The sequence below is a fragment of the Panthera leo genome, chromosome A3 (assembly GCF_018350215.1).
Source record: "Panthera leo isolate Ple1 chromosome A3, P.leo_Ple1_pat1.1, whole genome shotgun sequence".
NCBI lineage: Eukaryota > Metazoa > Chordata > Mammalia > Carnivora > Felidae > Panthera > Panthera leo.
The window spans coordinates 23,821,851-23,835,721 of record NC_056681.1 but is presented as its reverse complement, the minus strand read 5'-3'; the positions used below and the strand labels follow the sequence as shown (position 1 = coordinate 23,835,721).

The window sequence follows — 13,871 nt, the reverse complement described above, 5'->3', positions numbered from 1 at the left end:
TCCTTCATTTGTTTTGTATAATAACAATTTACAGTAGAAAAACATGTAGCTAGGGGTGCCTGGCTGGCCCAGTCCATAGAGTGTTGACTCTTGGTCTTGGGGGGTCATGAATTCGAGCCCCACATTGTAGAGATCACTTAAAAAAGAAAGAAAGAAAGAAAAACATGTAGCTACAGAAAGAACATTTAGCTCTCATTCCTATGCAAAAGCCAACGGAGGTACTTTGTACTGAATTGTTAAAATAAGCTGAACTGTGGGTCAGAGAATGATCCAGAAAGGGACTTTTTTTTTTGTTGGGCTTGTACTAATAATGACTGATGATCTAGTCATTCATTCCTTCTGTCATTTAGCAAAGCTTATTCTGATGCCTACCATGAGTCAGGCACTCCTGGGACACTAGAAAATCGAAGGTGACTGACTTCACAGTGCCCATTCTGAGGGAGCTAATGGTGCAGGATGAAGGGTGTGTATGTAAAAACTAGTTTCCACCTGGGACAGACCAGGTAGGATGGGGGGTGGGTATTTGAGGACACACAGGATTTCTCTAGTCTGAAGAGGAAACAAGGATTCCAGGTAGAGGAAACATACAGGGTGGTCTCTTCAGGTAACCCCAAATGGTCCAGTTTCCTCGGAGAAGAAATGAGTTAGAGACTCAGAAACAAGCACAGGTCAAATTAAGAAGAGCCTTGCAGCCTCGAGGAGCCTCGATTTTATCTTGAAGGGGAGGGGGTCGTGTACTCGGTGAAAGATGCCGGCAGGCAGGAAGTGAGGGCTTTGGGACATCCCCAACATGACAGATCCAATTTGGCTCTTTAAAACGCAGCTCCGTATTACAAGTTGCAGTGTTTGATGATTACTCATCTTATGGAGACAGGACTTGGCTCTGCAGGCAGGACCATCTGCTGCTGGAGACATTCATAAACGGCCTGTATGAACATAGGCCAACTGAGATGCTGAGAAAGGGAGTCAAGTTCTGGACCAGGGTTGGACTAAGAGACCTCTAAAGTTTCTTCTAAATCTGCAATTCCGTGATTCTCATGCAAGCCCAGTAGCTGAACTGGTGCTGTGGGCTGGGATCTGCGGCTGGGGAGCTGCCCTGGGCAGCAAATGGGTTAAGGCTCAAGTAACTTTTATATATGAATTAATGTGTGGAGTTGGGAGCCAAAATCTGTTCCATTAATTTTTCCATCCATTCCAGGAGCAGTTAGGTACACACAGTAAAGTTTATTTTGGTGCATGGTATACTTCACTCCATTAAAAATAAATTAATCAGCAAATTCCTGCCTGGCTCAGCTCTGGTTTATGTAAATAGTGCCCAGCTGTAATGAGTTACAAGGTGTTATTATCTCACACACACAGAGGAGGCTTCACTCTAGAACTCCGCTTGCAACAAAAGCATCTTAAATAAACTCAGAGAAGGCGGTCTGATTTGTAATGTTTTCACAGAAGTGGGATATACCTCACCCATATAGAATTTCTTTATATGACTCATTTTATAGCAAGTTAAATGAAGGAAGTTTGATGGGGGAAGGAGGGGCAATATGGTTCCCCGCCCCCTTCCTTCAATGCAAAGAAAATCCCCCAAGAGATGACCCATACTCAGGGAGGAGGCAACTGACCCTCAAGAGCACAGACCAAGGTGGCTCTGTAGCACACGCTCTAGAAGTTAGGAAGGAGCTAGAAAGCTGGGCATGGGGTTGGGCCCTGGGATAAGCCAGAAAAAAATATTCTCTTTGCCCCAGTATCTCACATAAAGGAGTCAAGAGAGGAAAAGACAGCATGTCCCTCACCCCATTCAATAGGGAAGTGACAAAAAGGCCTATGTTCTTGGGTCTTCTTTCCAAACAACTCAGGATGTGACAAGCCCCTTGGCCATCAGAAGCCTCCTGGGTCCCAGAGGATGGAGCCTGGCAGGCTATGCCTTGGCCACAACAGTGACATCTCCATGAACTGGAGGCAAGAACAGCAGCAGAGATCCTCTTGACCCTCTCCCCATCCTGTCTCTGAGCTGGGTGATGCTCCTCAGCTTATGGCAAATGCCATCTCAGATAAGTTTCTAAAAAACCCTGGAATAAAGAGTCATTGCAGAGATATGTCTCTGTGTCTTTTAATGGCCAACTCAACCCCATGGCTCAAAACCAGAGGACAGAGTGTGGTTACCCGTCTTGACTCAGCAGCATTCCAAACTGCTCCTTTGCCATGGTGGGCCCTTGGTGGAAGTGTACCGTTTCTAACTTACCACCATCCCTCTGCAGCCTTTGGGAAAAGCTGTCAATCACATAGTTACTGGAAGGGATCAGGGGAGTGTGTGCTGGGGAGCTCTTGCTCAGGGCTTCTCTTGGGGGAGAGGATATCTCAGAAGAACTAAGGGTTCTCCCAGCACTGTACCCCACCAGATCAGGCTCCTGGGCATATTAAAAGGAAAATCAACACAAATGGGGCCAGGTATTTGACAGATGCTGTTCAAAGGTCAGTTCAGGCCACTTTCTGCAGGGTTCTGGGCCAAACAAGCACCTCTCTCCCGGCAGTTCTTCAAAGCCAGCTGGCCAGCTGTTCAGAGGGACCAGTCCATCAAAGACCCTCGTCGTTATAAGTTGGGGAATGGGGCTTCAGGACACTCTGAGGATTCTTCTCCACTAGAGGGCGCCAGCTCACCTCCCCTGTCAGAAGCAGATCCTCCCCATTCATGGAGTCCAGGTACTGCATCTGCAACAGGGACAGCAAGAAACAGAGGGCAGGGACAAGGGCAGGACAGACATGAGACGGCAGAAGGAATCAGTCTTCCAATGGAGAGGACGGGGAGGGAGTTTGTGGGGGGTTCTGACCACACCAGCTCCCAGTCAGCAGGTGTCTGATCTTCCAGATTATTTCCTTAGAGAGGGTTGGGAGAAACTAATCACTGGGGAAGCTCACTGGGAAGGCTTTAGAGAATTCCCCATCATACCTCTAATAACCAAAACAGACACACAAACCCTGACTTCCTGGACTGCAAGAACTTTTCAGGGAGGATGTATTGGGGGAGACATGTCCTTGGGATGTGTGCATGTGTGTGTAAGTTTATCTGTCCATTCAGGGTAGTGATGTTACTCAAAGTGAGCCAATTCCCTTCTCTGAGGTTTAAGTCTCCTTGTGTGAAAACGGAATAGTAACATGTACCCCCACAGGACTCATGAAAAGATTAAATGCTTGTAACTGCTAGTCGCTGGAACTTTTTCTGGGGCCTTGACCACACGATTAGTGGGCCGCCATGCTTGCCAGTGGGCCCAGCTTCACCCACCATGACGACTGGCAGAGTTTCTCTGAGAGAAATGTGGAGAAGGGACACCTGTGATGGACAATGGGCGCAGCTTCAGGGAAGGTGAGGTTGGGCAGTTCCACAAGAAGCAAGTGATCTAATGAGAGGCCAAGTCTCAGGAGGTAAAAGTGGTCTCTGGGAGAATTCCCTTCGCTGCTGCTAGTAAGGAGAAGAGAGGAATGAGAAATGCTTTCAAGGGGACAGGCAAAATTTACAGTGGGAGCTGGATCACATCAGGAGTGAGCATTGTATTCAGAAAGCTGAGGCTCCACTGTGGGGTGAGAAGGCATTTGGGAGAAAAGGAGAAGGGATGGAAGTCCAGAGGCCTCATCTTAGGCTTTGGATCATCCTCCTCTTCCAAGAATTCCTCCATTCCTGTTGTTTCACCATCAGGCTGCTGACCCTGAAACCTAACCTCAGTCTCTCACATATACCTCAGGTCTAGATTTCTATACATCATGCTGTCTTCCGGTGCAAGGAGAGCAACTGACCCATTATCTCCCCTAAAATACTCTCCTCTTTCCAACAACTCCATGTCTATGCCTAATGCAGCCACTCTGCCCATCTTCAGCATTGAAAATCTCAACATAACCTCTGACTGGGTCTTGGGCTACCCACCAGACGAACCAGGATCATGGCACAGGACTAATCTGTTCAGGGCCCCTCCTGGTCTTTCCCGAGCTGCTAACTTATACTGAGTCTTGCCTGTCTTTGGCCTTTCACAGCCTTTGTTTCTACCCTGTATCACATCACAGGCTGATTTATTCCAGGGTTAGCTTGTGCCTGACTGGCTTCCTCACCAAACCATAAGTTGGCTCGCGGGTAGGTCTGGGTCCTGTGAATCTCTGCTTTCTCAGGAGAGTGCCTGGCACAGCAGGTACTCAGAAGTTTTGCTGATACCACCGGGTCCCATGAAAGCTCCCTGCTTCCCTAAGTGCCCTATCACTGTTTTTCTATTGCCTGCCTCTCACTAGACAATATAGGATTTTTTCTAGAGGCACTGGTGTGGTAACTCCTTCTTTTAGGGCCCTCAGAGAGGTCCCAGCTGTGCCCTTGTTGTGGCCTCTGCCACAAGCCCACCATGGCAGATGGAAAAGCTGGGCTGGTCTCTCAAAAAACACAGCATTTGCTTTGCCAGTTGCTACTTCTGTCTGACAGTGAGTCCAGTCAACAGTGAGTCTCAAGAGTTCTGTGTGGGTGGAGCCCTCTGGCCACAGTGCCTTCTTCCAGCTCTAGCAGATTTGAAGAATGGTCAAACAGAAGTCCTGGCTTCTGGGGTTCTCTACCCTCTGGGTCTGAAAAGCCCCACTGTGTGGTTTTTCCAGCCATCAACAAGCTGTTCCTGCTGGCTTCTACCCAAGAGCCAGGGCCTGGCCTTCCCATCCCTGGCTGTTGAAGGCTTAAAGGCTATGGACACAGGTGAATAAGAGAATAACTGTGGGGTGGGGCCCCTTCAGCTCCAGAGGCCAAGCCCATGAAGCAGAGATGTGACTCATGGGACAGCCTGAGCTGATGAGCTGTCTGGAGCAGCCAAGGCTTCTAGTGGCTACATGAATCACCAGCTTGGGGTTCTAGGCCAGCTGTGCAGGCTGACTCACTGGGAGACCCTGGAAAAGCCTCTATGTTCCTCTTCCTTGCCATTCAGCTCACTCGTCTATAAAGTATGGATTTCCCATCAATACAGGATCAAGGAGCAGAGAGATCAAGAGGTGAAGTAGCCATGGTTTCAAGAAAAACTATGTAGTGAAGCAGTCCTCACTCTGGAGTTTTCTCTTAGAAGCTCTGGTGTTAGGGAGCCCTGGGGGACCAGGGGGATGGTAAATGAAGTAGGAGGACGCTGTTTGATTGTGGATAGCATTCAGTGGGCAGAGGCTTGAGCGTTTTTTATGGAATTCTGCCTGGAGCCCAGTCCTGCTAGAAATCAGGAACAGGAAACATGAACCTTGGAGCCTCAATGTGAGCAGAGAGGGCTACTGTGGGCAACTGCACTGTACCCCATTCCCATATCCTACAGGACTATGCACACCCAGGGTCTCCCACTGCACTGGGCATACAACAGACAATCAAATGTGTAGTGAATGAACGCCTAAAAGTGTTTGAAAGCAGGAGATTACTCAGCGCCTCTTCTTCTTCTATCCCATACCCCACCCCCTGCCTAGCTCATGGCTGGATACAGAGAGGCTGTTCTCTATCAGTGCCTGGTGTGGACATGATGTGGTCAGAATTCCCTCAGACTGGCCTCTGGGAACTCAACCTCTCATGATCCTCTGAAAGTCCAGCATCTACAGACCTCAGGAAGGACCTGCTTTCCATGAGCCTCTGGAAGAGGTGTAGGGCTGCTCACCTGTTTCCTCACATACTCCACCAATAATTCAAGCTGTCGAGGATCTTCACATTTCTGGTTGAAGAAGGTTCTCCAGAGCGCAGCAGCTAGCCCATGGTCATCTGAAAGGATTCCCTGGAACACAGAAGACAACTGGTCTCCTGGGGACCATGGCAGAGCCACAATACAAAAGCTGGGACTATTGTAAACATAATGGCAAGCACCACATTGGCTTGGAAGGACCTTACAGATACCACAAAAAGGCCTTGTGGACCTTATATACACCACAAGAACGAACGGGGCGGCTACACAATAGAACTGGAAGAGGTCTTCAGAGAGCATCTGATCCAACCCTTTCATTTCATACAGAGGAAGGACACGGAATCCAGAGGGGCCAAGTGCCTGGCTAAGATTGATGCAGAGATGGGGTTCATGTCTGGTCGCCTTCCCAGGCTACAGTTCCCTCTACTTTCCTGTACTGTACTCGACCCAGCGATACCTGTGAAGCTAAGAAGAGAAACAGTGGCACATTGCTCCCACCACCGTCCACAAGGAACAGGCACAGAGTATTCTGAGGGGGTATTTCCCCCCAGAAACAGAGGTGGGAATACACTGCACCTTCTCTCCTAGTGTATGGACACATATGCAAGGCAGCCGGCTCTCCGGGGAAGGAAACCAGGCACCATGACCTCACTGTCACCCATCTCTGGGCTGGCCATGGCTTGTCCTGCCTCTCCTCAAGTAGAGGAACAGGCTCACTGTCATGGGCCACAGAGGGCATGCTCAGACACTGTGTGCATGTGTGCCTAACATTGTCCTTCCCAGCAGAGACAGGGGCTCCGTTGGGAAGTCCAAATATCAGAGACTAATCGGCACTTGGGCCATGGACTAGGGCCATTTACTAGTTTGGATCTCTAAGGGAAGGAGAGGGGAGGTTCCTGCTTCCTGGGGTGAGGGTGACTGAAGGGAAAGGCCCCAAGAAGTTGCTCTGTCCAGGTGCCAAGGTAATGTGGAACCAGACAAAGCACTGGCTGAGATTTACAAGTCATAAGGCTGGATCAAGTCCTGGCTCTGCTACTACGAAGCTCAGAGATGGTGGGCAATTCAATACACCTGAGTCTCAACTTGCTCCTCTATTATAAACAGAGATGAAAATGCTTTCCCTACATCTTTGCATTATGAAAGTGAGATCATGTAAAGGTACTCTGTTAAGTGTAGTACAGTCAGATACAAAGACCAGGAGCTTGCTTTGGCAGGCAGCTGTGGATATAGTTGAAACAACAGTGAGATCTAGGGATCAGGCCACCTAGGTTCAAACAGCAGCTCTGTCACTTGATAGTTGTGTGGCCCTTCGAAAGCCAGCCCTTCCTGAGTCTCAGCTTCTCATGAGCTGAACAAACACAGTTAAGACCAAGCCCACAGCATTGTTGTGAGAATTTGGAGATAATGGCCATGAAAGGCTCTGTAAATGGCAAATCACTGCACAAAGACCCCAGATCGTGTATTCAATGTGATGTTGTGGACTGGTCTCTGGGACATGGCAGCATATGAGGTCTGACTTCAGGCCTGCTGCCAGGAAGGGCCAAGTCTAGGATGGGGTGCTGACAGTTTGGTGGAAAAACATTCTGCCTGTTCCAAATGCTCCCTGCTAAACACCCCTACAATTCCACAGCTAAAGAGACTGTGCTGGCACAATGGCTGAGTCAGGAGAACCAGCTTCTTCTGGCAGATGGGGACAGGGCCCAAGGACAAGCTCAGGCACATCACCATTCTCCAAGTTATTTGCTAACCCAACAGCCTGCCTGTGTCCACAGTGCCCTGGGCACATGCCAGAGTGCTGCTGGAAGCGACCTACATGTGCTACATGGGAAGGAACAGGCGTGAGAACAGGTGTCGTGAGGACTTAAGAGTATGAGCACAGAGCACAGGACAGTGAAAGCCCTGGGAGCCATGGCCTGCTGCAAACAGGCACCCTTGGCAATGGGTGAGATGGTTGGGAAGGGGCAAGTCCATAATCAGTCAGAAAGAAAAGGATGACTCAGGACTCAGATTAACAGTGATAACAACCTGACTATTCCACTCTGTCAGAGTACCTTCACATACCTGGCTCCTAATGCCTATGTACATTGAGAGGAACAGATTCTATTATCCCCATTTGAAAGATAAGTACACAGAGGCTTAGAGGTTATCTAGCTAAATGGTGGTAGACTTAGGACCAGAACACACTTGTGAAGTCAAGGGATGGTGCCTGACTAACTCTGGTTAGGACGCAGTACCTGCACAGAGTGGGAGTGCGATAAAATTGGCTGAATAAATCAATAAACCCAACTTTAGCCTTCTTTCCACCAAACCAGCGTAAGTCAGAGAGAAAGCAGGAAAGGAAAAAGGGTACTTGGCAGCCAAATATTAGTTTGCAGAGTAAACTTCCCACAATCTACTAGGGGCCTACTTATTTTGCCTCGCAACACAAAAAAGCAGCATCCTTCAGAGATTAAGAGACCTAGGCCTAGAGTAATTGAGAGGAAGCCTGTGGCTCGAAGGCCCTGGTTATGATTAAGGGTTTGGAATGGCAGTCTCACTCAGAGAAGACTGACTTGTGACACCACTATGTGCTTAGCATGATGCTGAGAACACAGAATCACAGCAAAATGGTCTCAGCCTGCAGGCAGCTTGCAATCTAGTTGAAGGGACAAAGCTAGTGCACATTAAACAGAAGCACAGGATCAAATCCTGGAGAATGAACAACTGCCAATCTGTATAGGGTGACTCCAATGTATACTCTGTACGTGGTTGGCTCCTCATTATTCAGTCTTAGCTTCTAGGACACTCTATTTGAAATTAGATATTTATTTGCTTGTTTACTTGTTTACTACCTGTCTCCCCATTAGAAGGTAAGCTCCAGTGGGAAAGAACCAGACCATGTTTGTTTTATTCACCAATACATTCCCAGTGCATCCCACATGGTAGGCATTTAATATATACCTGTTAATGGATGGATGGATAGATGATATTGAAATTCAGAGTAAACAAATACAGATCTAGAGAGGTCAGGGAAAGCTTTGTGGAGAAGGAGGCCTTAGAGAATAGAGAATATTTGGAGAGCTACAGGATATTCTAAGCAAGAGAGAATATATTAATTCACTGAACATTTACAGAAAGAGTATCTACAAGGCCTGATTCAGGCCTTGAATCAGGTCCTCAGGCCCAAAGCTGACAGACTTGGCTACTGCCCTCCATACCTAGTTGTCCAGGAGAGTCTCAGTCAGGCACAGACAGTCACAGCATGTCTGTGGGGCAGTGGGGCAAATGGCCTCACTTTGGAAAGGTTACACACTAGGAAACAATGGGAGATACCAGTGGATAGGTCACACTGGGGACCACTGACAGAAGGCTTGGAAATTCCATGGAGGAATTTGAACTTAACGGAGTAGCAAACAGGAAAGTTCCAAAAGTGGCCATTGTCAGGGCACAACCCAAGCAACATTCTAGGAAAAGGTTGCTGTAGAACAGCACTGTCCAATGGAACTTTCTGTAATGATGGAAATGTTCTGTCCAGTAGAGCAGCCACCAGCCACATAAAGTTATTGAGCACCTGAAATGTAGCCAGTGGGACTGAATTTTCAATTTTATTTAAGGAATTTAAATCAAAATAGCTGCATGTGACTAGTCTTAGGACAGCTCTCGAACCCATGACTCGCAGTGTGGTCTGCAGATGGCTGCACCATGTCACCTGCGGCTTGTCTGCCACGCAGAATCTCAGGTCTCACTCCAGACTTGCTGAGTCAGAATCTGTGTTTTACCTAGGTGATTTGTATGCACATTAAAATTACCTGGGCAACTTTCACAACAGATGCCCACCTAGAGCAGTTAAATTAGAACTTTTGGGAGATAGGGCCCAAACAATGGTATTTCTAAAAAGTGTCCCAGGTAATGAGTATATTTCCCAAACTTTCCCACTCTAAACAGTCACCTGGGGTGCTTGCTAAAATACCAGGCCTCACTCCTATTGAACTGGAACCTTCAGGGAGGTGCTCAAGAATTTGATTTGAAGAGCTCCCCAGGTGACTCCTGTGATCAGGCATGTCTATAAGATGGCTCTGCCAGGATGGACTGGGATAGGAGGGACAGAAAAGAGACACAATTCAGAACACCTTTATTAATATTGGTGAAAGGAATCAACTGAGCCATATGCAATAAAGAACTCAAAAAAATGCTAACTAATAGTTATATTTCTTCAATTCTAAGTCTCATTCTTCTATACACTGTAAGCTTTCTGAAGTCAGAATGCAACTAATTTAACAATTAACGTGTAGGGGTGCCTGGATGGCTCAGTCACTTAAGCGTCTTACTTTAGCTCAGGTCATGATCTCATAATTTGTGGGTTTGAGCCCTGTGTTGGGCTCTGTGCTGACAGCTCGGAGCCTGGAACTTGCTTTGGATTCTGTGTCTCCCTCTCTTTCTGCACCTCTCCCACTCACACGCTATCTTTCTCTCTCAAAAAATAAATAAACATTAAAAAAAACAAAAACAAAAACAATGTGTAGATCTAAGCAGTTTTTCTCAACTCCCATCCCACTCCTGCAAGGCTCATGTTCAATCAATGTTATGTGTGGTAGGCTATGGTTCAATGTGTGGTATGCAATCTAAATTGCTCTCTGATAACTGAAGATATCTGGCAGACTGAGAATCAAGATCCTAACCAAATCCCTTAATTTTTTTGTAAGCTTATCTCCTGGCTTTAATTATTACCTTCAGGCTGATGACACTTCCCCCAGCCTGAACTCCAGTTTCCTATTTTCATCCTTTATGCATTTTCTCCCTTCCTCATTCTTCCCCTACCACACGCCAAGTATCATGCTACTAGGCAGTAGAAATGCAAACACAGTAGAGACTGCCACTACCCAGAAGGAGTCCCCACCCAGCCAGGATGACAGTTAACACTAATGTAGCAAGTGGAGTCCAGGGAAGGCGGAAGGAACTGAGCCTAGGACGGTTCCAGGCCTGTTTCCCAGAAGGGGTGATGCTTGCATTCAATCTGGAGGTCACCACAAAATGAGCATAAAAGCACATGTTTTGTTAAATAGATGAGGTATGATGAATACTGGCAGTGCACGTATAGGTGTTCATTACACCATTCTTTCATCTTTTCGATGTGTTTGAAATTTCTGTAGTAACAGCTAGGGGCAAAAGATGAGACACATGCTCTAACATGGATGAAGCTTGACGACATTACACTAAGTGAAGTAAGCCAGGAGCAAAAGAATAAAACCTGTATGATTCCACTAACATGAGGTACTCAAGAGTATTCAAATTCATGGAGACAGAAAGTAGGTGGTGGTGGTTACTAGGGCCTGGGAGGAGGCTGAGGGAAGAGTAAGGGTTTTAAGGGGGACAGAGCTTCAGTTTGGGAAGATGGAAAAGTTCTGGAAACACATGGTGGTGACTGTTGCTCAACAATGTGAATGTACTTAAGGCCACTGACATGTGCACTTAAAAATGGTAAATTTGAAGGGCATCTGGGTGGTTCAGTCAGTTAAGCATCCGACTTCGGCTCAGGTCATGATCTCATAGGTTGTGGGTTCAAGCGCCACATCAGGCTCTGTGCTGACAGTTCAGAGCCTAGAGCCTGCTTCGGATTCTGTGTCTCCTTCTCCCTCTCTCTCAAAAATAAATAAACATTAAAAATTTTTTTTAAATGGTAAATTGGATGAGACAGATCTAAAGGTTCTGACATGGATGGATGTCAAAGATACATTGTTCATTGAAAAAGGCAAGGTACAGGATAGTGTATGCAGTGTAACTTCCATTTGTGTAAAGAAAATAAATATCTAAGTGCTTGTGCATGCAAAGGTAACGTCTGGCAGGACACCCAGTAAACTGTTAACAAAGTTTTCCTCTGGGGCAGGGAATTGGGCAGGAGAGAAAGGGGCCTTCTATTTTCTACTTCAACCACTTATGTACAGTGTTACGAGTTTCTGATGAGTATATATTGCTTTTATTTCATTTTTAAAATTATTTAAATGTATTATTTACTTTTGAGAGACAGAAAGAACGTGAGTGGGAGTGAAAGAGGGAGTGAAAGAGAGGTAGACATAGAATCCAAAGCAGGTTCCAGGCTCTAAGCTGTCAGCACAGAGCCCAATGCAGGGCTCGAACTCATTAGCCGTGAGATCATGGCCCGAGCCAAAGTCGGTCGCTTTACCGACTGAGCCACCCAGGCACCCCTACAGATTGCTTTTACAATTAAAGTTAAAAGACTGTGTGATTTGTCTGGCAGACCATGCTGTTTACATGTGTATGTCTTCCTGTCTCTGGTGGCACCTGGGGCCAAGAGAATGACTGATTTGCCTTTGTCGCTACATCCAGCACCTGACAAGGACTCAAGAAATGCTTCTAGTTGAATGATTTGACCATATTCTATAGTGCTTTCTTTCCCAAGCACTAGGCAAACTTCTGAGCAGAGTCATTCCTGTTGCCAAGTCAATGAAGATGAGGAAATAAATACCAAGCCATAATAGTGGGTAGTGAGTGATGATGTCTCCTTGAAGGTTTCCTCAGAGTTTCTCATCAAAAAAGTCTTTTGTTGGGGGAAGCCCATGTTCTGCTTAAGGCTTGGCAAATGACCTTACCTCATCATATCCCAAGATGGCTGCATAGAAATTGTTTGTCATAAGGATCATATTCTTCTTCAGGATATAAGAATTAACCTACAGAAACAAAATGACAAAAACAAAACTATGAAAAAAGGGGAAAGAAACAAAAAATATGATTTTTGCCTCTTAACTATCATAGACTCTTAGTAGAACCAAGAGAGAAGGCCCCTAACAGAGCGAACTGCTAGTCCACCCTCATTTCCCTGATCTGTCTGGATTCTCCCCCTCCCCCATTTGACAGTTTCTTTTAGATTTTGATCCTAAATTACACAAATCAGTAAGTCACTTTAGTGAACTGAGCCACAGGTATGTGTCAGGCTTTTTGCTAGACCCTATGAACACAAAGTGTAAGAAATGTTTCTCAGCTGAAGGAGCAAACCGTCTAGTATGGGAAAACAGGTATGTAAAAAACAATTAAACTGCAGTATGTTACCTCAAATTCTATTCCAGAAGTGGTGAGCAATAGAGGAATTTTAGTATAAACGATCTCTGCTCTGGGAGCAGGGAAAGAGTTCTCCCGGAGGTAAGACTTACGTGGACCATGAAGGAGAGAGGATATTCTAGACAGAGGGAACATGGTGTCCCAAGGTGCAGAGGCAGGGAAGAAAATATTTGGGAAGTGCCAGGCAAGGCAAATGGGAAGAAACTGGAAAGGTATGGTGGAACCAGGTTAGGAAATGTCGAAGGGCTACTGAAAGGAGCCTGTGGTGGTGAAAGACAGAAGGAAGTTGTCAGAGGTGCAAAGAGGAGGGAGAGAGGCAGGACCAGGAGACAGGAGGAGAAAGGAGAGCCCCTGAGGCTATGCAGAGGAGAAGAGAACAAGGTGGGCTGAAGCAGTAAGGCTGTTAATCTTGAGAGACTGCTTTCAAATACAATTGCAGTGAGACCACTGACACCATGGAGGAACTCCTCTCAGAGGACGGCCAGGTGGGCCCTCACCAAATGTCTTCAGTAGGGTCAAAACTCTGACCTCCAGACCTCTAGGAATATGCTTGAGCAGGGTCTCTGTTTCATTCCTCGCTGGGGCAGAGGAGAAAGCCTGGTGTAATGTGCAATAAGCACTGAGTATTTAAACTGACAGGTTTTAGAAACAGCCAAAAGTTATATGGAACTTTACATGGAGAGTAAGATTTGTGGTTAACAATCCTGACCATTTACTGAGCAGCTGGTATGGGCCACGTGCTTTATGGACATCATCTCCTCTAACTGACACTGGAACTCAGGTGGTAGATGTGCTATAGTCACATGTTTATGGACAAAGAAAACTGGGCCTAAAGCAGGTAAAGTGACTGGCCCAAGGTGCCACAGCAAATTAATGATAAAGCTGAGATGAGTATCCAGTCAGTTTGAATCCAAAGTCCATGTGCTTATATTTCATCAGGTTCCTGCCTTCAGGAAGATGATTTTATTTTGGATCAAAAATCAAAGACTGATTGATTTAATCCTGTGGTTCATAACTGGTCTCTGAAGAAGAGCAGAAGGAAGTAGTGAAAGGACCTGGATTTAGTCAGAAAACCTGGGTTGAAGTTCTAATTCCGCTATATTCACAGGATGCGATGATCTTGGGCAAATCCAATAACCTTTCTGAGTCTATTTCCTT

The 13,871-nt window shown here is 46.4% G+C and overlaps 1 protein-coding gene across 3 annotated transcripts in view; it reads right to left on the bottom strand.

The window, feature by feature from the left end:
* Positions 1-1,204: 1,204 nt before the first annotated feature.
* The window catches only part of LOC122215618 (ubiquinol-cytochrome-c reductase complex assembly factor 1), a 102,394-nt gene continuing 89,727 nt past the window's right edge, over positions 1,205-13,871 (bottom strand). For all 3 annotated transcript variants that reach the window (XM_042931134.1, XM_042931133.1, XM_042931132.1), the window contains 3 exons: positions 12,248-12,325; positions 5,640-5,753; positions 1,205-2,706 (listed from right to left, as the gene is read on the bottom strand). In XM_042931134.1, the coding sequence (XP_042787068.1) occupies positions 2,572-2,706; positions 5,640-5,753; positions 12,248-12,325 (327 nt within the window). In that variant the 3' untranslated portion in view covers positions 1,205-2,571. The remainder of the gene's footprint in view (positions 2,707-5,639; positions 5,754-12,247; positions 12,326-13,871) is intronic.